The sequence below is a fragment of the Tachysurus vachellii genome, chromosome 22, assembly GCF_030014155.1.
Source record: "Tachysurus vachellii isolate PV-2020 chromosome 22, HZAU_Pvac_v1, whole genome shotgun sequence".
In the NCBI taxonomy this organism is placed as follows: Eukaryota; Metazoa; Chordata; class Actinopteri; order Siluriformes; family Bagridae; genus Tachysurus; species Tachysurus vachellii.
In genome coordinates this window covers 15,495,002-15,519,020 of record NC_083481.1, presented here as the reverse complement: position 1 = coordinate 15,519,020, position 24,019 = coordinate 15,495,002, and the positions used below count along the sequence as shown (strand labels likewise).

Genomic DNA, 24,019 nt, shown 5'->3' with positions numbered 1-24,019 from the left:
CCTCAGACAGGGGAAGAAAAGTTCAAGATGGAATAATTGGTTTTCTCAAGTAAAGCTCTTAGGGAAAGGGATTGCGTTGTGTTGGAGATACAGCTGCTTTTGTGAGAGTGTGTATGAAGAGAGAGAGAGAGAGAGAGAGAGAGAGAAGGAAAAAAAGAAGGGACACATTTTGTACCTGTGGAACGTGTGACCCGCTACACAGTGTTCTCAAGCTATTGAGCAGCGTCGCTGTAACTCCTCCCCTTGGCTGGCATTTCACTACCAAGGGACTGTGCTTCTATGAATTTCGGTGGCCCCTGAAAAGAGGAAGTTCAGCTAATAATACCCAGTTAATTCTGCACAGCAATGTAGTGTGTGTGTGTGTGTGTGTGTGTGTGTGTGTGTGTGTGTGTATCCGTCTGCCTCATCTGAGCCAAGCTGCTAAGCCTCTCAAAGACCCGAAAAAGAGCCAAGTGATGTCTGTAGTAGGGCCAGCATTTATTCTCTCTCTCTCTCTCTCTCTCTCTCTCTCTCTCTCTCTCTCTCTCTCGTTTTTTCTCTATTTGTAATCTTTCTCATTAAATGCAAGGTTGTCTCAAAATTCTCTTATATTAAACACAATTTTTACATTTAAACTTTTTTTTTTCTTTTACCAAGCAATAAACATTTGTCATCATTGCGAGTGAGCAATTTTACATAGAAATAAAAGCCACGTTTCTTTTTTGGCAAATGAGGTAAAAATGTACAAAGATGTGACATGTTGACATAAAAGCTGAAGCGCTTGCACTTTTAAACACCCAGGAGAGGAAGTGACATCGACCGTGCTGGAGTAAGGATATGCCTTCTTATTTTCCTCTGTGGGGGAGATGGAAAGAGAAAGGGAGAGACAGAGGGAAGAGATAGAAGAAGGGAGGGCATGTTCCGTTAAAGCAGTCCTCCAAGGTCAGGCGTGTGACCCCGGGCGTTGGGAGAGACCCGTGGCTGAACCGTGCTCTCCTCAGCTTTTATCTTTCATCTCCAGCTCCATAACTCGGCTCTGTGTGGGGACGGCCGGCGTACCTTTTGATTCTGTTAATTCAATTTAATACATAAACAAATACATGAGAGCGAGGAGGGAGAGTGAACACAGAGAGATGAAGGGAGATGTAGGAAGAGGGAGAGGATGAAAAGAAGAGAGGTAAAGACGCAGGGGGGTGAGGGAGAAGAAGAAGAAGAAGAAGAGGAGGAGGAGAAGGAGGCTTGTCTCGATAATAGCTCTAATAAAGCTCTCATGGAAAAGAAGACTAGAGGCCACCATGCAGCTCCTAAAGCGGCGATCATAAGTTTCCCTGCACTATATTACACAGCCATTAAAAAAGAGCAGCGCTTAGTCTTATTAGTCATGATTTAGTCTCTTTATTAGGGAGGTAACGTATTGTTACGGGTCAGGAATGCAAGTGTGTTTGCTGCTATTTGTTCCGCTTCTTCACAAGACAGTATAGAATTATCAAAGGAATCCAGAAAGCTGATAAAGCCTTAGACAAATAGACAAACATGTACGGAGGGCACCATACGAGAGCGTCACAGTGGCTCGTCTTCAGTGACGAATAAAGCAGCTCTTTCTCCCTCTGCCGTCTCTCTGACGCGGACAGATCCTTTTATTATTTTGGGGAAGACAGCTCTTTCCCTTCGGAGGGGCCTCTCTCGAGTCCGGTGGACATTGCATGCTCTGGGAGTCCAGCCAAATGGAACCACTCACACACACACACACACATGCACGACAAACACAAAAAGAAAAACTCTAACAAGCAAAGATTAAGCAGGGAAATAGAGACTGTTACAGTAATGAAAGATCCAGGCCTGCTACCACAATTTCAGATTTTACTCCAGTTCAATGATTCCAGTGACGATTCGTGTGTGGATGAAGAGCTCGATTTCTGTCAGTTGGATTCTTCTCTGTGTAGGCATATGACATTTGGGTTTTGTCGTCAAGCTCCACTGAAGCAATGCATTGTTTCCTGAACACTGTCACAGATGTTAATAAGCTTTATCTTCAAACATGGCAGCAGGTGCTAGGAAATAGCACACAATACAGTAATGAGTCAATATTTAAACAAATTACACAATCCTCTTTGTTATTGTTTAGCTCAAATTGTTAAACTAATATAGAGGATTGACGCTAACAATGACTCAAGTTGCTAGCTAATAATGCTAGCTAATAATGCTAGCTAAAGAAGCGCCAGACGATTGTAGGGTTATGAGGGATATCGTAGATAGATAAGATAAGCTTATCTTGCTTATTAACTGCATTAACTGGGCAGTGTTTTTGCCCTTTGCATGTAGGGAGGCCCCCAAAAACAATTACTCATTTGGCAGGTGTTCTTCAGAAAAATAACTGTGCTATAAAGATTGGGCGTCATGCCGTTCTGGGATTTGAACCCCAATCAAAGTGTCAAGCTTAACCAGTGAGTCACCATTTCTCAACCTTGCTGGTTTCCTCCCTTGTTTAGTTCTAATCAGGAGCTAAATGTCAAATCTTTAAATAGCCATTTCGCACAATATAACACACAGTTCCTAAAACCGTTTCCAATTGGGTAACTTCATTATTTTGCTACAGAACATATTTGTCTCTGTTGTGAATCTAAACAACGTTCTGAATAAAATGATACCAAACATTGTTAAGTTCTAAAATGTTATGCCAAAAGGCTACAACCACCATGTTTCACTCTTAACTACTTAATTGCAGAGAATTTCATGTACATGTATGTTAAGAAGCTTCATTTTGTCCAGTACCCTAGTCACGTATAATAATTTTTGTATGTTGTATAATAGGTTATTCATGCTGTGTTTGCACATTTTAACAATTAATAGTCATAACACGACTCAAACCACATCAGTAGTTCTTAATATCTTTGCTGAGGATTGGATTCAGGTTAAGGCAGATATTCACAGAATAGATTTTCAGGTAAGACAGACTTTCATTCAGTGTTTGTCTGATAGCACCAAAGCAAACATTAGACACCAAACATGTCTTGTCTGATCAACTGCTGAACATATTTGAGTTTGGGGAAAAAATTATTAGCATAAGTGTGAGCTCATATTGGATAAGGAAGGAATTAAACATGGAACAAAACCAAGGAAATAATCAACCAAAGGGGTGTGTGATTTTTCCCCCATTGTGCTGTAAAGCAAGTCATGGAATCACACAGTACACTGAAAACAATATACCCAGAATTTTATTCTAATGATTAAGAAGAATAATAAGGAATAATAAGGAACAAGAAAAGAAAAAGGAAGGAAGAGAAAACGTGTTTCCGTCGTCACATATTATGCAGATATAAATGATCGTTCCCTTAGTTTCTTTTAAATTTAATAAGACAAACTAACCAGACTCTCATGAAGCAGAAAATGTAAAAATACACCAGTAACTTTTGACTGTAAAGAAATCATCAACACATCAACAAATACACGCTGTTTATATGAAGCATTCTCTATATACGTCTCTGTTGCTATAGAAACAAAAGCAGATCAAGGCAATTAACGATCATAGCTTAAACAAAAAAAACTACAGCATCTGACCAATCCGAATTGAGACTCAAGGTTCAAAATGAAGAATGAATTTAATCATACGATGTAATGGTTGTACAGGTTTTACATAAAACGCATGCTGCTGTAAACCCCACCCAAGTGCCTGGAATCCACAGGCCTTACTTACTGTATGCTCCGTTTGTGTGTGTGTGTGTGTGTGTGTGTAAGAGAGAGAGATGGCAGAACTGGCCTGGCCTCACGTCTCTCCTCTTGGCCTCTCTGATTAGCCACTGGCCCGGGCAGATCTTTGCTTGCTCCTCTGGGTTAAATGCTCTCTAAATGAGAGCCGGTTAAGGGCTGTTTCCTGCAGCCTCAGCTGCGAGCACATCTGGGAGAGAGAAGAGCGCTGAGCCCAACAGCCCCCCACGTGTTTGCTCACGGCTGGCCTGATTGCCTTTCCTTCCTCTGTCTCTCTGTTTCTCTGTTTCCCGGTCTCTCTCTCTCTCTCTCTCTCTCTCTCTCTCTCTCTCTCTCTCTCTCTCGCTTTCTTTTTCTCTCTCTCATACACTCTACAGATTGGTTGTCCTTCCTCTCACTCCTCTCTGTGCTTTCAGAGGAACATGCAAGAGAGAAAGACGACTGGACAAGTGAAGAGGAGAATGCATGGATGTGTGTTTGTTTCTCAATGTGTATGCATGTGTGTGAGTGTGTGTGTGTGTGTGTGTGTGTGTATGTGTGTGTTTGTATAAGAAATCTTCACATACATTATGTTTAGTACACGGGTCTGAGTCAGACTGAAAAACCCCGAGGCTTCCACAGAAGTGCTCAGGATACACACTCCCACACTAAGTGAGATGGAATTCCCTCCACAATAAGTGTGTCAGTTTGTGTCAACGTGACAGGGTGTTTTCAGGTCTCTGTGATTAAGCTCTTCTTTTGCATGAATGCTTGAATGCTTGAGTAAAAAACGAGTAATAATAGTGTTAAACTGGCAAATCCTTAACGGGTTCGAAAACACAACTCATCTACATTTTTCATCAGATTTAAAAATTTGCTCCAAAAGTTGTCACAAGTTTACAAATTACGGAACAATTTAAATGAATCGAATTTCTAGGACTAACTACAAAGATTAAGGCTGGGGTTAGGGGTGGAGTTAGCATTTGTACTTTTCTTTTAAAATAACTCTATTTGTAGGTAAAAGGTTAAAATGCATTTCTTGTTTTAGCAAATTTCAAATGCTTTTTCATGAGATTTGAAGATTTGAGACAAAATGGTTTACAAATAAAAAAAAAAAAAAACTAATATTTTTGTATATATTTGTATGAAATTGAACCAAACCTAATCAAATTACATTGCATATTTCATGGGAGAAAAAAGATTTGATCCAAAATGGACAAATAGATTTGCAAATTCATAACAGTTCACAGAAAATAAACAATATCTAGGGTTAAGCTTAGGTTGAGGGGCGGAATAGTACCTTTTGTTTTAACCATGAACATATGACATTAATCCAAATCCAACTGGGCTTCACTTATTTCTATAGAATTTCTTCCAGTTTTTTGGTGAGATTTCAAAGTTTTATCCAAATTTGTCTCAGGTTTACAAATTTCTAAGATTAAACTTAAGTTTGGATTTGTACATTTTTAATGACTGCATTTGTATAAAATAAGGTTAAGGTTAGGGGTCGAAATTTGCATATGACATATGAAGCAAATTCATGATCCAAAATGGTCTCAGGGATAAAAATCTGCGACGTTTAAAATTAAGGCTAGATGTGGAGTTATATTAATGACAATATTTATATGAAATTGTTTCAAATCCAAACAAGCTGCATCCGTTTAACTCAAATTTGCAACCATTTTAAGATAGATATGATGATTTGCTGCAAAATGGTCTCAGATCTGCATATTTGTAACAAATTTCTGAAATTTTTACGTTTAAGGTTAGGTTTAGGGGCAGAGCTAGCGTTTGTATTCGTTTAAGACTATATTTGTACGAAATTCATTCTAATTTCAGTTTATTGTGAAAAAAAATGTTGTTTTACATTTCTCGTGAAGGATTTTTCTGTTTATATGGAAGTTTACGGCGTTAGGGGCGGAGTTATGTTTATATGTTATGTTTATACAATGTCATTAGTATGAAATTTAACCACGTTCAAATTTGTATGAATTTCTAACGAGATCTACTTGAAAAAGTTAGTTTGTATGAAATATATCCTCGTGACACATATGAGAGAAATTATTGGATGATAAGTATTAAAACTTTATTTCTTTATTTGTGTAATGGAAAATGATAGAAACGTACAGTTCAGCAATATCACCTTGGCTAAGATAAGTCAGTGTTCTTTTTTTGTTCCTTTTCCTTAGTTTTAATAATAACAATCAAATAATATTTATAACAATAAACATACGGTTTTGAGGAGAGGCAAAAAAAAAAAGAAATAAAGTGTGAAAATAAATTATCATAATAACAATTATAACAATAACGATAATAATAATCGAGCTTTATAAACATCTGTTTGCTTGCTAGTCATGTCTGTAGAGTGTGTTCAGAAGCAGGCGTGTCCGTGAAGTGTGTGTATCCCAGCATGTTAGGCGTTAAAGAAGCAATCTTTGTTTTCTTGTGTTTTTCTCTGATCCAGAGTCCAAAAGCCACACACACATACATACACATAAGACTGGTGCACGCACACAGAAACTCTGCTCTAACTCACATCCTGTCTTTCCAGGCAGTACCAAAGTGACTCAGTACAAAATAAAGGAATGCTAGTAACGTCCTCGCTCCTTTCACGCAATGTCTGTGATTCAGGGGACGTGAGAATTCATGAACAAGAAAAATGTCCTCTTTCCACTTGTGGTTGTTTGTGTAAAAAAACAAATAACAAAAAAACAAACAAAAAAATAAAAATAAAAATAAACAACCTCAACCAACGGAGGTCGAATAAGAAGGTTTGTAGATTTCTGGGATCCTCAGTGAGGCTCGGCCCAGACCGGCGAGCGGCCCGTGTGGTGTGGGTGGCTGAACGATGGATGGATGGGGGTCGGCGTGGGCAGCATGTGGCCCGAGTGGCTGAAGGGAGGCAGGTGGCCCATGTGGGGCATGTGGGCAGCCATGGCACCTGCTGCACTTGCAAAGGACAACGTCTTGTCGTGCATGTTCTTGGAGAGCTCGTCAAAGCCGTCAGACACACGCTTGTTTCGCTTGGACTTGCTGGACATCTTGCGGTTGCGTGTCTGGATGCCTTCTTTCTTCATTGTCAGTGGTCTGTTGACCTACAAAGAGAGAGAGAGAGAGAGAGAGAGAGAGAGAGAGAGAGAGAGAGAGAGAGAGAAAGAGTCAGAAGGAGATGGATGTTAGATTGGTGAAGGTATCCATTTCAATCTGTGCCCGCAGGGACATTCAGCACATTTTTCAGTTATATAAATAACCTGCAAGGTATGACTTTTATTAACATGGAAAAAGAGTCCTTGTTTGAGAAATAAGATGCATTTAATTGCAGCTTTCTGAACAAGGGATTTCATTTAGCAGTTCTACTGAACCGATGCCATTCTCAATTATAAAATGAAAAAAGATAAAAATAATAATGCCTCTGAGGCCAGCGCTGTTCTCAATTATTACAATACCCATTGCTGTGTTGCGTGTCCTGATTTTGTTTCTTCAACCTGGATGTCAAGAGCAATTATAAATACAGTCAGCAAGACGGCCATCCCGAAAGAGGCCCAGCCGTTTTGTCGCGCTTGTCTGATTAGGCTGAAAATTATTTATTCATCGGATTAAAGCACCTAATAGAAGCCAAGCTTAACATAAAAAAGGGGCGAACTTTCAGACGGCACTGAATTGGTTTAACAGACGCCGTGTGTGTGAATGGTCGTCCCATGCTCCGCTCCCTCCTGGGAATAACGCCTCCCATTGAAACAAAGCGGGATTAATCAAAAGCAAGAAACGGTCAGCGGCTTCTGCCTGACAGGAAAAAGCAGTCTTTGCGTCCCCATAGTCTCCTTCCCGTCTCCTAAATCGATAAAAGCTGTCCGCCCCTCTGACCGAGTCGGCTTGGCCTTTCCATGGCTGTGTTTTAGACGTGGAGCCTCATGAACCGTGCTTGTAACTCACTCGTTTTTATGATGAGATGGTGTGTGTTTGTGGAAGTGACTGAATATTAACACAAGACCAGAAGAAAATGTTGGTAGCTGAAAATCTATGATTTTTGAATGACTATTTCATTAACATTAGAGTCTTGGACCGACAATTTGTGAACCCACTCTATTACACTCGCTTGAGCGTTCTGTCACATTTTAGGGCATCATTTGAGGACGATAAAATAAGAAACACATAGTATACATTATGAAAATGTGTGTATTTTAAAGGACCAAAGAAAAAAGTTGGGCTCCAGCCTTTGCTCTAGCCTTCTTTTGTGATCAAGTAGGCCTCTGGTAATCTGTAACCAAACTTCAACTAGCTAACTACATGTCAACTGGTCCGTCTCTTGGCTTTCCTGTTTAACAATGGCAAGAAGGGGCAAAACATAAGGTTTTACTTTCAGGACCTGGGGAAAGCAAGTAATGAAATGCACGAAATAGCCAGCAACCACTTCCATTACAATACTCCTGTTAAAACTAGAACAACTTCCACATGTCATGAAAAAAACAGAGGTTCCAATTAACCCTCCTTCCAAATATCCAAACCAAAAACTGTGGCCTTGAGTTGATTGTAAATATGAATTTAGAGATGCATGTTGTGTTGCATCTGCTTTAAGTAAGGAGTACGTCAAAATAACGACGACTGGGGTCTGATGGAGAACTGTTTAGACATACTTAATCATATGGTTTTGAATCCAGAGGCCCTACAAAGTACTGTACTGTGCGATAGTGTTGTGTTTGTTGATATTGTGTTAATTACTTACGTTGTGGAGTTTGTAGTAGAGGCCGCAGGCGTTGCACACCGGGTCTCCGTTGCCGTTGCGTCGCCACAGCGTGGTCGTAGTGGTCTGGCAGTTTGCACAGCAGGTTCCAGCTCGTCGTGCTGCCGACTGTGAACCACAGCAAACACCAAAAGGTTAGGGCTGAGCAATATATCAGCTCTTAATCAGTATTGTGATATTTGTGTAGTGTTGCTACTGAGAAAATTGCAATGATTCTTCTGAATGAATTATTTTTCAGAAAGCGTAATCATGACAGTGTTTTAGTAGACTGTGTTTTAGGCAACTCACAATCACAGTCTGCTTCCAAAAATATATCCCAACTACATAATGTGTTGCTTTAAAAACATGTAGAGTCGGTGTAAAGAAAACAGTTGTTGCTTTTTATTACGTCATTCCATCATGTTCCTCTGATATATGTAATATACTTTATATCTCTGGTTTGGAAATGAAATACATTTTGCTAGGCCTTACTCTGGAGGAAACCCTGACACATGATAAAGATCTTTCTGGAAACGCTGGGATGATGGATATTATGACTACTTCGGAGCAGGCAGACTTTCAAAACTGTCCCAAAAAAACAGCATCAAAGCTAAACATACGAAATGGCTTATAGCGGAGTCGGCTTAATTAAATATATTCTGTGCATTTATGCAAGCTTAATTCAATTTTCCAATTTGCACCATCTTTGCGTCTGGCAAGATTTGCTGGCTCTGCATTTCATGAAATGTCGCATTTCAGTAAATTTAAGCTACCAGATCCGTCATTAGTTTATCCCATTTCGACGCATTATTTCTCTTGATCCTGAGTGTAGCGCTGTGGGGGTGCCGTGTCTCTGTTCGCATTGTGTCCATTACAGATCAATTTTTCACACATAATAAGAAACATTTATAGGCGCACAATACAATCCCCCTGCAGCCTGGTACGCGCCGGCTGCGCACTTTCTGTTCCATTTACAATTTACGTGACTATTCCTATTACCTCAACGGACAAAATGACTCTTTAGACCCAGACAAAAAATGCCTCTTTTCATTCACATTTAAGAATGTAGAGACAGCGACAAAAACACGCCATGCATTCCGACGCTAAATGCCAACGGAGCAGGACAAACAAGAGCGCGCGAGCGCCTAAATCCGGGGATTTTCCGCTCGCCGACCCGCACCGCGCGCTCCCGCGCGCCTCTGCTTAATCGCTTTCCACTGCCGAGCCTGGCGGGTCCATACAAAATTCACTGGGGTTTGTTGAAGACGGAAACACCCGGGAGCCGTGGTTTCCTTATCTGGCCTGGCCACATATCCGGATAGGAAACAACTGGACGGCCTTTGAACGGGGAAGGGCTCCGAAAACACACCGGCCCAAAAAACGCAAAGCGCGAGCTGCTGTGTACCCTGACTCCATGGAAAAATGGGCTTATGGGATTTTTCATCTTTTATTTGGAGGCCACGGCAAATAATAATAATAATAATAATAATAATAATAATAATAATAATAATAATAATAATAATAATAATAATCAAACTCTAGAACAAAACTCCATACAAATGTACCTTTACAGGTTTACTCTAAACTGTTTTACTGTCTAATTAAGTACCTTAAACATTTTTAATGGTACATTATGTTTTACTACTAATACTACTACTAATATTAATGTTCATAATAAATCATTCATAATAAATGTTAGTCATTATTAATTTGAAATATATTGTACAGTGTAGACGATCATTTCCCTCACTAGAAACTATTTCCTAATACACTTTTCATTCCTTGACATTAGAGAAACTCAGAGACGAGCATCTTCCCTTCTGACGGTCACTCAGGCAAGTGCAAATTCAATTATAACAGCCGCCTAATGGAATAAGAAATAAGACTGTACCACTCAATTAAAACAGGGTCGGCTGGGAAAGGTTTTCTCTCTCTCTCTCTCTCTCTCTCTCTCTCTCTCTCTCTCTCTCTCTCTCTCTCTGACTCTTACTGTAATTTTTGTGTGTGTGAGGTATGTAAACAGTTTAAGTAACTCCAAATGTCGCAAACATGTTAAATCCGCTCTGTGAATCGCTTTAAAACTCCAAATCCGTTCCCTTGGGTTACTCATGCATTGATTTTTGTTTAAGATGGTGGGTTAAATTTTGCCAGCATAAAATAAGCCTGATCATAAAATAGGAGTTCCTCCCTACTATCTTTTGAATGTAAGAGGAAAGGCAATAAAAACTATTAAACAGCTGTACTTATTTTTTTATTTCAGGATTAAAAAAACAAAGCCACCTTTTTAAAATACTTCCACAAGCTAAGCTTTTGTGAAGAAAATGGACTGATGACTAAAGATAGGATTTATTTTAATCTCATACCTTTAGATAATATATGTTATATATTTCAGCAGCAAATATAAAAAGCGTAAAATTCTTCTAAATTATATCTGGAGAAATACATTTCCCAGAAGACTTATATCTAACATTTATTTAATGTATAAAAACTGTATATGTTTTAACAGTATATTAGAAGAACTACAGATTTTGTGAATATCGGTCCTATTTTGGAAGCATGGACAGGTTAGTCTACGCAGACTACTTCCTGTCCCCGTGCTGCGGTGCTAATTAAGCTGGGTTAGGCATCGTGGGCATTGGTATCAGTAACAGTATCAGAACTAGCAGCAATAATGATAGCAGCAACAATGGCAATAGTAGCAGTATTGTAACATGCAGAGTAGGGGATCACCGGGGGGTGAGGGCGACAAACAATTCCAGGAAGATCATAGGGAAAATATAACTTTCCTGGAATTGTGTGTATTCTCTCTGCTACAGGCTCCTATTTAGCCCTCATGTGTGAGTGTGTTTGTGTGAGACTATGCTGGGAATGTGCTACTCACCAGTCTGCGTTTGGGCTTGATCAGTGGCCGGTTCTGACCGTTCATCTTGTGGTAGAGGCCGCAGGCATTGCAGAGGTAGTGGCCTGTTCCATCTCTCCTCCAGAGAGGGGTGGAGGTCGCACCACAGTTCACACACTCACGGCCCTCTGTGCAGAATTCAGATGGAGGGAAACCAAAGGGAATTTTATATAATTAAGCAGTTCACGTCGCATCCATATACTAATCAACTGAAATGATCTGAGGCTGCAAAAAGGCATAGGGGGTCCAAATAAAGGCACACAGGAGTGCATAAAGGAGCAATCTGGTCAGGTACGCTGTCCAAGTTAATTAGCCAATATGTAATCTGACCTTTCCCATCGATAGCGCATGAAGCTATTCCTCATGATATAAAATCTCTCTCAAAGAATGATGAGAACAATACACATCCGTGCTTGGCTGACCCCAGGTCTGTCGCTCAGCCCTGGTGAATCAGGAAGAATCAGAATGGACATAGACACCTACGTGTAAAATAATCCACTAAAGCATGGCAGAGCAGCAGCGAGTGTCTAAAACCCAAGGAGCCCATTGCGAAACAGTATTACATAATTTATTGCTGAACATCTCTGTGTCTGTCAGTTTGCCATATACTCAACCTTAGCATGTACAGTGCAAGTTTATGGCTTGTAGACTCAAACCTTAGTCACTGATGTCACACATTATTTATATACTTTAAACAATTTGGGAGTTTCCATGCTCTAATTTAGCTTTGTCAGCTTTACTGTTTGGAACCATTCTCATGTATATTTACATAAGAAAATAGCTGCAAAATTTTTTTTAAATCTAAACCTTATTGGAGATATGTGCCTTAATTCATTCCACCTCTCTTCTCATGGCTGCCTCTCCCAGGAATCATGCCTCTATTATTCTCTTTCTAATGTGAGGGACAAGCTGTCCCACCCAGACCAGAGAAACACTCCGCCCCGGACAATAGTGGTGCTCCTTTTGAAGTGTATGTTTAGTAATTCGGTCATGTTGCTGCATTTCTCTGTGTCACCACTCCTGTTAAGCAGACAAAGCGGTATCGGTGTGTTTGAGCTATAACCTATGGTCGTAGGGAGGGTTAGGACAAAATGGCCACAGGGCTGGTGGGTTGGGCCCTGTGCTGTAGGCCATCTCAGAATAGAGGTCGTTCAAATATGACCAAACACAGAGTTTCATTATACTGACCCCTGAGATGACTTAGATTCCACAACGGTTTTGTTTTTCACAGGTGTAGGATTAAACTCAGATTTACTGTTATGACTAGATAGATAAACTCTCAGATCAGAAATGTAATATTAGACTACCAGAACTATTTTTTGTTGGTGCCCTATTTTTTAATAGCTAATATTGTATTCAGATGCTTTAAGAAAAATGTGCAAGAGGGAAGGATTTCATGGGGTTGTCCACGTTTGATGGAAATTACATATGCAGCTTTGTAATGATGACAGGCTCCTGTCCAACTCACATTGTTCAGATCACCTTACCAGCAGACTGTGCCAGAACACACATCTTAGCTTTTACTACAGGAAGTAAGAAGGGATGAACATGGCATTTTACACAAAACTGATAGTAGATCTGTAAAAACTATGCTATCTAGTGCATTTATGAAATTACACAGTCCACTGCATTAGGTTAATGCTTAGCCAAATAACCCTGCACATTGTTATTATAAATACTATTATAATAGTTATTAAAAGAATAATTTATTAGTAAATTTATGTTTACTGACAAGTCCAGCCTACTTGCATGTAAAGCCCTTTCATTTAACACTAAAACATTGCAGTGTATAATCTTATGCAATTGAATCTGACGCTTTTGAGCAACAGGCGCGAGACTCGTGAGCCAGGTCCCGGTTTGTTAGCTTTGGGGTCGCGAGGGAGGGGTGCAGGTCGTGATTTGTTCAGTCAAAGGTACACAGGATGTGGCAGGAGCCAGCGCGTCGTGACTCCTGCATGTTTTAAAAGCGCAGTGGAGCCCGGTCAAGCGAAAACAAAACGAGAGGCTCAAAGCCGGGAGAAAAGCGCGCGTGTGCGCCTTGACTGATTGATTTAGGGCTTTCATGAAAATAACATCAGACTTAGCTTCACATTAAATTTATTTTAGGGGACATTAAAAAAACCTTAGTGTGGAATTAACACTTCTAGCGCTAAATTAGTTGGATTAATTGTTATTTCATCTCCGACTGGACAGATTAAATGTATGGTTTAGTGATTTGGCGCCTATTATTATTGTTGTTAATATTATTATTATTAATAATAGTTATTAGTTATTTATTAATAATTAATAGTTAATAATTAGTTATTTTTGTCCAACCATTATGCAACCTTTTGTCTTTTCTTATCTATGTTAAGCCTCTTTATGTGTCTCTTTTAACTTGGTGACTTTTTTTTTCATTTAGCAATGACTCATCTGGATGGGACCCATCACTGTCAACAAGTGAAGTTTTTTTTTCTCAAGAAGGGCCTTGAGGAGGGAAAAGCTGGCCATGTGTCTCGATATGATCTACAACTGCCACATATTAAACATAAACCCAAATCATAGAAAAACGTATCAAGTGTATCCTAAATATACCAGTTTGTTGGCGTTATTTATACATAGCTCTATATTTCTGATACCTGCTTTAATAAACGTATTTTACAACCCCTTCTGGAAGACAGAAAACCTTTAGTCCAAAAATAATTTTCTATTAATAGCAACAACAACAACAAAAAAAAACATTTTGAATTATAAGCCTGTTATACTAAATGTTAATTTGACTCCATGTCTTGTACAGTAAATACTGATGCAACTCACCCGAGCTGGAGCGTGCCTTGCTCTTGCATTTGGGTGCGAAGCTAGAGGACGAGCCGCTGAGCAGGTTTGGATGGAAGAGTCCGGCTCCGTAGTCGTGCGCCGCGGGCAGCGAATAAGTCGGGTACGTGGGGATCGGGTGGTGCGTGGACGGCGTTTGTGGGGCGCTCATGGCCAGGCCGCCCCTTAGAGGGCTGCATCCTTCCATCTTCATACCGTCACCCACTTGGTACTTGACCGACTCTTTTTCGTCCATTCTGGTGACCGAGGAGGAGGAGGGAGACGACGGTCCTGGGTCTGGCGACACGTCTTTCGGAGGCGTGGGTGGGAAGTTGTAGAGCGGGTGAGGGCTCGCGTGGCTCGCCGGCGCTAGAGAGGCGGAAGCCGGCCCACTGGCCGAGCCGCCACTGCAAGCGTAACTGGCGCTGGTGGCGTGAAGCCCAGCTTTGCTGAAAGGACTGACAGCCCAGGCGTTGTGGTGCGCCGCTGAGAGGGCCGCCTTGCTCCCGTCCAGCCACGAGAGGCCGGGACTGTGGAGGAGATGCGGACGGCAGACCGGACTCCCACTCAATCGAGCTGTAAACACAATTGATTTTCCCCCACATTACTTCATAATCAACAAGTACTTTAAATCATCACTGATTGGGAACAATAACTGTCAATTTCTGAGTTGCGGCAGCTCACACATTCCTGCCCCGTTTCCTACCTGTTGATTCGGTTCCCGCATAAAACAAACTCGACATCTTCTCCGAACTTTATCTAATAGTGGCTAACTATCCAAATGTTTAGCCTACAGTCCAGTCAAAATGAAAGCCAACGCCTTGAACGTAGTCTTTTTGGAAATTACTACACATCAGACTAATAAAAAAAAAAAAGTATATATACCTTTTTTTTTATAAAAGCGCCGTTGAGCCGACTTCTGCTCCTCGCACAAGTTACAGCAGGTAATTGAACAAAAGACTGTTATCAGTGACTTTTTTCGTTTTTTATTTTGTATCCGGGAAATGCCCCCCTCTCCCCTCTCTCTCTCTCTCTCTCTCTCTCTCTCTCTCTCTCTCTCTAGCCCAACAGCCAAGAGAAGAAATGACACGAACTTCCCTTTCCTCCCTATCATTTTCTAAAGATTTTTTTTGTTCTATTTCGTTTTAAACTTCAGGCTACGTTTCATAGCGATGGCAGGACAGCATCATCAACTTCAATATATAACAGCGAGCTAGAATAATTTCTAGCTCTATCCAAAGCAAACATAATAATAATTAACCTTATGCAGTAAGTGATGTGCAGCAACATCGCTCACAACTGATCGCAGAGCAAAAAGCATGCAGACAAGTTGTCACTAGGATTAAGTTTGTTTACACATACCCTCTAGTTCTGTCTGGTTAAAGAGTCGATGAAGAACAAAGATTAAGCTACTGTAATCCCATGCAAATGTTCGTGGTAAAAAGAGTCAAATACACTAATATGATTCTTTTGTTGTTATAAAAAATATCTATATTTACAATCACATATGTTGTTTGTATATATATATATATATATATATATATATATATATATATATATATATATATATATATATATATATATATATATATATATATATACTTTTTTATAGATTTAATTTTTTTGTATATATACAAAACAAAACATATATTTAAAGCCTAAAATTTTATAGGTTATAAAACTGTGATAAAACTTACCGTGCGCTTGGCTGTAGGACACTCTTGCCCTTGAGTTAGAGTAGTACGGATTGCCTTGCGAGTCCAAGTGATTTAGAAACACGTCCACTTCGTCCGGGGGCAAAAGCGGCGCCATAGGCTCCATGTAGTTGTGTGTGAGGCCGTGATGGTGTGAGTCCGGGTGCTGGCCGTTGAGCACCGCGTGATGATGCGCCATCCACCGAGACTGATCTGCAGCCACTTCCATTCCTGAAGCCTCCGTGCAGACTTGTCAGTAAATAAAAATCTAAATTTCCTAATTTTTTTTAAATTAAATCTAAATATTGTTTTCTGCAGTATTAGGGAAGCTTTCTAAAAGCTGATATCATCTATAGTTCCAAAAATGCAAAGTATTTGTGGTTAGTCTACTGCGAAACAAAAAAAACGGCCCAAAGAGTGGTAGAAAAGATGTCCTTTACACTTTGTAAATAGTGGTTGTCGTTTGGATGATGAAGATGATATGCTAAGAATCCTCAGATACTCAGATACACCTGCAAAAACAAAAAAACATACAGGTAGAGCACATGAGTGCATATGAAAATAGCTCATTTTGCACATAATTTTTGACATTGCAAATAAGCATGCCGATTTATTTATTCACAATACCCGACACTGATAGCCTGAAATGTAATATTCTAATAAAAACCTTTTTAGTTGAACGAGAATAAAAACTATTTTGGCCCAAGAGGTACGTACTGCACACGGCTGCATATCACTCCTCCTCCTTCACTGTTTTTTTTCTCTTTATCTCTTGTTAGTCCGTTTGCAAATAAAGTTAATCCCCAAGCTGCATCTTGACATTTGTATCGTGGTTTAAGCGTTGTTGTGTTTTTCGGTTGTTGAACGCGCACTCTTCAGTGTTGTGTTGTGTCTCCGTCCTGCGCGCTGCTTGTGTTTCTTTTAATGATTCGCGCTCGCGCTCTGTCGGACCTGGCGCAAGCAAATTCCATATCACGCGAGTGTGGGCGGAGTCATTGACTGGTGGCGACCTCCCGCCGACCAATAACAGAGCGAGATAGATATGATAGGCTCAAAGCGGCCTATGAAGCGCTGAGAGAAGCATCAATCAACTACGCGCTATATTGATATACTCTTTCTTATATCTTCACGCTTTGCATATGTAATGCTTTTTCACACACCAACGAAATTGACCACGAAATTCTGTTTTTTATGCAAAGGAAATATTCTTCAATTTGTATTTCATAGTTTTAATAAAGCATAGTAGTTTATATTTTCAATGCACCAAATGTATTATCATGTATGTTTAAAACATCATGATAAATGTATCATAGGAAAAATATCTTATATCAAGTTAACATAAGATAACAAAGAGCCTGAAAGAACACTGGATATTAAGTCTATTACTAGTGCTGTAAAGTCATATATTCAAAAGGTTTTAATCGTGCCGTCATTAAGACGTGCTTAAAACGCAAATGTCGTTTTCACGTATAGCTGTAACGCAAACAAACACCAGTCCTAACACCCCGGGCATTAATATGGGGAGGAGCGCTTTATGGCCTTTAAAGTGGGCGCCATTGTCTCGAGCGTCTAATTGTTTTTAATTAGTAGTCGCTGCATTCCTCTTGCGCAAACATTGTTGTTTCGCAGGCGATCTCGAGCGATCAAACGTCGTTTTGCATCTTAATAGTCAGCCCCCTTTCCCCCTCTGCCTGGCTGGTGCCGACAGGTCGCATGGGCTTGTCCGAAACAAGAGCCAATTGGTGGCCATTAGCAAGGCTTCGTTAATTCGCGCTGGCGGTGAAACGCGCAGGCTGGACCACCACAGGCATTAAGACACAGCGTCGCCAATTAGCTTGATAAGACCTTAGATAAACTTTGAAAAATGTCAGCTGAAGAATCGCTACATAATGTATAAGAAAATAATATACGGCTTCCACCTTGAAATATAATTCGGGAAATCTGGATAGTGCACGAACGTTGCTACCTTTCCTAAATGCAAAAAAAAAGCTGTTTGTATTTAACACACATTTATTACAGAAAATAGTAGTGCACCAGATTATGATCTATTCTATAAATTATTATTATTATTATTATTATTATTATTATTATTATTATTATTATTATTATTATTATTATTATTATTATTATTACTCGCTTGCCTGCTCTCAGGTAACTCCAGCCCAGTTCGTTTCCTTTTGTTCGCCCTTGCTCTTCAGTTTCGCACCTTTTGTAACTCTGCGGTCTCTGACATCTTGTACTAACACTTTGACTTTATTAATTATTTATTCACCTCCTCTGGATCAAAGGGGGCACTGCAAACACTTTCTAAAGCCTGCATGCGACCCGACTGCACAGCTTCTCCAGTGGTGTTTCAACCATATTTATTTATTTGTTTGTTTGTTTGTTTGTTTGTTTGTTTGTTTGTTTTCTGCAGATTTGGAACATTGCTTCACCGAATTTTCGTACTTTATTAAATCAGAATCAACCAATTATTTGTCATGAATTCATTCACTTTCATTTTTTTTTATTTTCCTTCACAAATGGTGGCATTTACACGGCCTCTAAAGTGTAAGAAGTCACAGGTTGTCTGAGCAAAAAGATGATTGACAGATAATAACTGGAACCCAGCAACCGATCTGCCGTCCACGTTTGACGTCACTACAAGAGAATCTAAGAGAAGATGAATCTGGGCGCATGCGAGGGACTTTATTTAAGGGACTTTAAAAAAAAATTCTCGCCCCGTTTTCAGTGAGTGTATCCATGATGTTTTAGTTAGCCATAAGAGCTCTTTAGTTCACATTCCAGTTGCATGCTGTGTTGCTCATATATCTGCATCTATGCTGGTTAGCTTTATAGTGGTCATCCTTGAACATGAACATTTGTAGATGTGTGTGATATTTTGTGTGTGTCTGTGTGTCTTAATTTCTATCTCCAACCTACTCCAACAAACCACCCTATATATATATATATATATATATATATATATATATATATGTATATGTATATATATATGTACAAACCATGCCTACATCCCTTTGTTTTCATGGCCACATGTGCAACACCCCGGAATGTCAGTGACTAAAACTAATAAATAGTATATTGCTTAAAAGGGTGTTTGGGCTATCGTGCTGTTTACTGAAACTCACATGGCATTAGGAGAATGTGTGCAGCCAGTTGTCCCGCAGAGATAATACCAAAAACATCAAGGAATAAATTCTGTTTTTAGGGCTGAACAGCAAGTCGCCATCTAAAGCACACTAGTTTATTAATTCAAAAACAAAAGTAGGAGTATTCTTAGTATTTTCCCCAAAATGCTAGTGATAATGGAAATTAATTTTGGTAATTAATTAATGATTTATAACAGCTGATTAAGCGCTTTACATAGTATATGATGTACTAGTGACGTGAAATGCTTGCCCTAACTATCGTCTTTAGCAAGAATGATGCTAATGACCCTCCTCACCTGAGTGACCCTGACCCAGCTCATCTTCCCAGCAGGCCTCTTTGAAGCAGACTTGTGCTAAACGCTTGCTAGTAATCCACCAGGTATCAACACTGCTTAGAACAAAGATGAAGGGGGTTCTCAAAAAAAAACAAAAAAAAAAAAAACTCAGCATCTCAGCATCTTCTGCATGGAGGAGCGGATAAGACGATCTCAAGGGCACTTTTATACGAGTGAAGACTCTAATGTGCAACATACGCTGAGCCTTTCTCCTGGCAACACGTTTGCTGTAGCTCAGAAATACGACGCGCGTCCGGTCTGTAATGATGTCATCAAGGTCCAATTTTACCTGGTGTTCACCTGTGTTTAATGCGTAGTAGAGGAAAGTCCCTATAATTAACAGGTGCCACAAAAAGGGGTGCGACCCCTACATGGCGCGTTTATCATTCTCCTAGGGGTTAAAGGAGAAGGGAGGGGGGTACTATAGGAGGGTCTGTGAAGATAAGCAGACACGGGGAGATGGGGCAATGACTCAGAGCAGCTGAACCAGCATTGTCCTTTACTTACGGATAATTAGATTGGGACAGGGCAACGGCGGTCAGCAAGACGAAGTCTCTCTCTCTCTCTCTCTCTCTCTCTCTCTCTCTCTCTCTCTCTCTCTCTCTCTCTCTCTATCATTCTCTCCTCTTCACCTATTCGAGACGTTTACCTACAATCCCTCCTTTCCTTCCATAACCTGCCCCAATGTCTCCATCTTGTGCTTTTCACTTTTTTTCGGCTAATGGTCGTCTGCTTGCGCGCGCGGTCTCAACGAGTAAACCAAAAGTTTCCAAAGCATTGTGATTTTGATTAGAAATGAGGTTATAAATCTCTATCGTGATGACAGCTCGCCTTTCTGTCTGAATGCCTTTGCTCTTTATAAAGGGCTGAGTCAAGTATTGTAGAGTTTCACGCGCATGCAGCCAATTCATGCTTGCATGTGTTGTTGCATTACATTACAATTATGCAACATGTATTTTTCCACAGTAGAAATAACACTTGCAAATATTCAACAGAATCTGCAGTCTTTAACAAATAAGTATATTCTGGTGAAGCGAGCTTCAGAAATGACAGTGGTGATGCAGTTGTGCACAAAAGCGCACCCTCGCTAATAAGTAAGAATTGCATACTAAATAGGTAAATGTAGGTTTCATCCTTTAATAAATATATATATATATATATAAATAAACCATTCTATTGGGTAATCCCAAGGTTCAATTAGAGATATAAAATCTGGACATATTATTAGAGACAACGCTGTCTATCTATTATTCCTATGTAATATAATTCACGTTAAACCACCAGCAAACAATATTGGCTGCATTTTTGCTAATTCTAAATGCGTCCTTAATTATAGTTTTTATTACAGTTATTATAGTTGTATAATATATTTGGTATATGGAATTGTGAGAAATTAAACATAATAATAATAATAATAATAATAATAATAATAATAATAATAATAGACTCTGTATTTATTGCCCATAATTCATAATTCATCCCAAGCCAAAAATGTAACAATTATTCTGCAATAATAATAATAATAATAATAATAATAATAATAATAATAATAATAATAACTCAGTTATTTTTAATTTAATGAATACAGTTGTTTTTAATTAATAATTGATTTATTATTATTATTATTATTATTATTATTATTATTATTATTATTATTATTATTATTATTGCACCATTTAACAACACAGCAAATTCAACATTCACACATTGCTTAGAACACCGCATAAACCGAAAAACGATTCATCCTTGTAATCCCAAAGAGCCACCGCTGGCAAACAGCTCATTAAATCAGTTTGTTACCGGTGTGTGTATGAGTGTGCTGAAGCTACTAATCTATAATTCGCTTAAAAAGGAAAACGCATGTAGTCTGTACTTTCTTACCCGCTTTTTTCTTTGCGTCCTGCGTCTTCGGGAAATCTCTCGTTCGTGCAGGCAAAGTCCGTGCGCCGCGTGGTTGCGTATTGGACAGAGTGCAGTGATTTCGGCTCGGTTGGCAGGGACAGACCTGACTGCCGCAGAGAAATTAATAAAACAAACTGACGAGCCCTCTCCGTTGACTCGTAGTTGTGTTTAGGCTGTTCGTCTGTATTTGCTCTCTCTCTCTCTCTCTCTCTCTCTCTCTCTCTCTCTCTCTCTCTCTCTGCGTGTGTGTGTAAACTTGAGGAATAAAGTATAGGGCTGCAGACACGTAGCCGTGCGCGTCAGCCAATCTGAGGCTTCGTCCAAAACAGTATAAAAAAATAGCACGCCACCTATGGTTAATACGGTGGTATATTATTATGTTTGCTTTCTGGTTTAGTTGTAAGGGGATGGATATATATATATATATATATATATATATATATATATATATATATATATATATATATATATATATATATATATATATATATATATATGAGATAATAAGTGTCCACTGCTGGCTCGAACTTGAATCTAGACTCAAAACTCCTGGCATGTTTTTTGTTCCGTTCACGCATCTCATCTCATCAGGCCTATGCACATTGCTATACATGTAATGGCTAGGCTGCGGATAAATCTCCACGTTTTGCAAAGGATTCACACATCTACATGGGCTGTTTGGAATGCATTTTTTTTAGATATCATGTCCCCTATTTAATAGAACCGGTCGGAATAAATATGGCGATAGAGGGATATAGTAGTAAAGCATTGTGGATTGGGCATCAACTTGGCCCCTGTTCCCTGCTCTGCAGATGCTTTGTGAAGTGGTTTGAATATGTATATCTTTTGCTTGCATTAGAAGGCGACCCTGGCTTAATTAATTCAATCCCCTGCTTGATCGTGTCGATAAAGTGAGAGGCTGGAAGAAAAAATAAATAAAGCGACTTCGCGGCTGACCCTACCTCCTCCTCCTCCTTCTCCCGTTTTTTTATTAAGAAGAGAAGGGGGAAAACACGCGCACACACACACAGACAGACACACACAGACAGACACACACACGCATCACACCAAGTTTTAAAACATGCAAAGCCGCTGCAGCAAAGCCAAATCTCCGGCACGAGACCGTCCGGGGCTCCGCAAGCGTGTGGCTGCGCGAGGCAGGTGCAGGGCCGCGAGCCGCCGTCGCCACCGCCTCATCGCGTCCCTACGGAGAAAGAAGTAGAAGAGAGGAAGAAAGTGAACTCTGACAGCATTAATTCAATTGTAAAAAATGCACTAAATCGCTAATGCCGTGTTTAATGGCGCCTGGTTGTGTTTGGAGTTCTCGTCCTCGTGGAGAATGCCAAATCGGTTGTCAACACCACGGAAGAGTCCGTCATACCCCGACAGTAAAACCAGGGATTACGATAAAAATCAGTATCAATCCAAAAACCCTAACTTCTTTTTTCTTCGTCTCTTCAACGAGGCTAAAATGAAAGATAAGAGGACAGAGACAATTATTTGGCCACTCGATAGCAGAGCTTCTGCCAAGTGCTTAAAACTTTTACTTCTGCACAAGAATAATGAGGCTTGTAGAGGTGTAACGCGCAATTCGTCTATCAGTTATCTAGATCTTGCCAACATGAGGCCAAGTACGAGGGCTCAAATTTTTTATTGAACGTGCATAAAATTAGATTTGTATCCAGCACCTCAAACCCTGCGCATTTTGCAACAGTTCTAATTGTGTAGCTACACAACATCCGAATTAAATAATGGCATAGTGTTAAACCCTTTAAACGTCAACAGCCAATTTTAATAAATGCATTGTTTCCACTCTCCCTGAAAGGATGTTAATCTACTGTTATTCAAGTATCCTTTTAGTACATCTAGAAATGTGCATGTGCAGCTTTTAAGGTTTACCCTAATAGTTAATCACGGTCCAATGATATAAAATCATATAAAATATTTAAAATCTACTTTAAATAGATAAAGGTAAATAAAAGACCACTTTATTCACAAGAAAAAAAAGCAACAACAAAAAAAAGTTTAGTACACATGCATGCATTTCATCAGCTGTTGCACTATCATAGTAGTTAGAAATAACAAAATAAGTACCAACAACAACAATAATCATCATGATCATCATCGTGCATGCTTGTTTTTTGGAAGAAACATGGCTACAGCTTTAAATAATAACAACAACAACAACAACAACAATAGTAATAATAATAATAATAATAATAATAATAATAATAATAATAATAATAATAAAAATAATAATAACAATAATAATAATAATGATACTAATAATAATAATAGAAAAGTTATACTTGTGTGTTGGTCGATTAAAACATTTGCTCCACTTTATTTAGGCCATTTTTTGATCTTCCACTTCCTCTTCTATTTTTTTTTAGATTATTAATGCAGTCTTTTGTCATGCTAACTTGTTCTCGGCTCAGGTCGCCGCCGTGGCCTAAAGAAGCTCCGTCACGATGCGCGTGCGATAAGGGCTTATCAGCTGCAGCTCCAGCAGCACATAAAACCGGAGAGAGGCGCAGACACTTTAGACTAATAAAGGTGCCTGTGCTGAGCTCGCCTGCTCTGCCTGCTCTTTTCCTCATGTCCCACACACAGTGACATTTCCATCTTACCGTGTCCATCAAAGCAGGGCCTGTGCATCGAAAGAAGAAGCAGATGATGATGACGAAGAAGAAGAAGAAGAAGAAGAAGATGATGACGATGAAGAAGAGGAAGAAGATGATGATGAAGAAGAAGAAGAAGAAGAAGATGATGAAGAAGATGATGAAGAAGATGAAGAATAAAAAGATGATGAAGAAGAAGAAGAAGAAGAAGAAGAAGAAGAAGAATCCATATCCATATAGTTC

The 24,019-nt window shown here is 39.5% G+C and overlaps 1 protein-coding gene across 3 annotated transcripts; it reads right to left on the bottom strand.

The window, feature by feature from the left end:
* Positions 1-5,724: 5,724 nt before the first annotated feature.
* On the bottom strand, positions 5,725-21,396 carry gata2a (GATA binding protein 2a). Of its 3 annotated transcripts, none has more exons than XM_060857803.1 (6): positions 21,135-21,396; positions 15,773-16,281; positions 14,080-14,651; positions 11,265-11,423; positions 8,387-8,512; positions 5,725-6,758 (listed from the first exon to the last, which is right to left on the bottom strand). In XM_060857803.1, the coding sequence occupies exons 2-6, from the start codon at positions 15,996-15,998 to the stop codon at positions 6,456-6,458; spliced, it is 1,386 nt and encodes a 461-aa protein (XP_060713786.1). In that variant the 5' UTR covers positions 15,999-16,281; positions 21,135-21,396; the 3' UTR covers positions 5,725-6,455. The 3 variants fall into 3 exon arrangements, with proteins under 3 accessions (XP_060713786.1, XP_060713787.1, XP_060713785.1); XM_060857804.1 differs by lacking the exon at positions 21,135-21,396 and adding an exon at positions 16,487-16,722 and having other exon boundaries at positions 11,265-11,410; positions 14,079-14,651; XM_060857802.1 differs by lacking the exon at positions 21,135-21,396 and adding an exon at positions 16,487-16,722.
* Between the last annotated feature and the right edge of the window lie 2,623 nt (positions 21,397-24,019).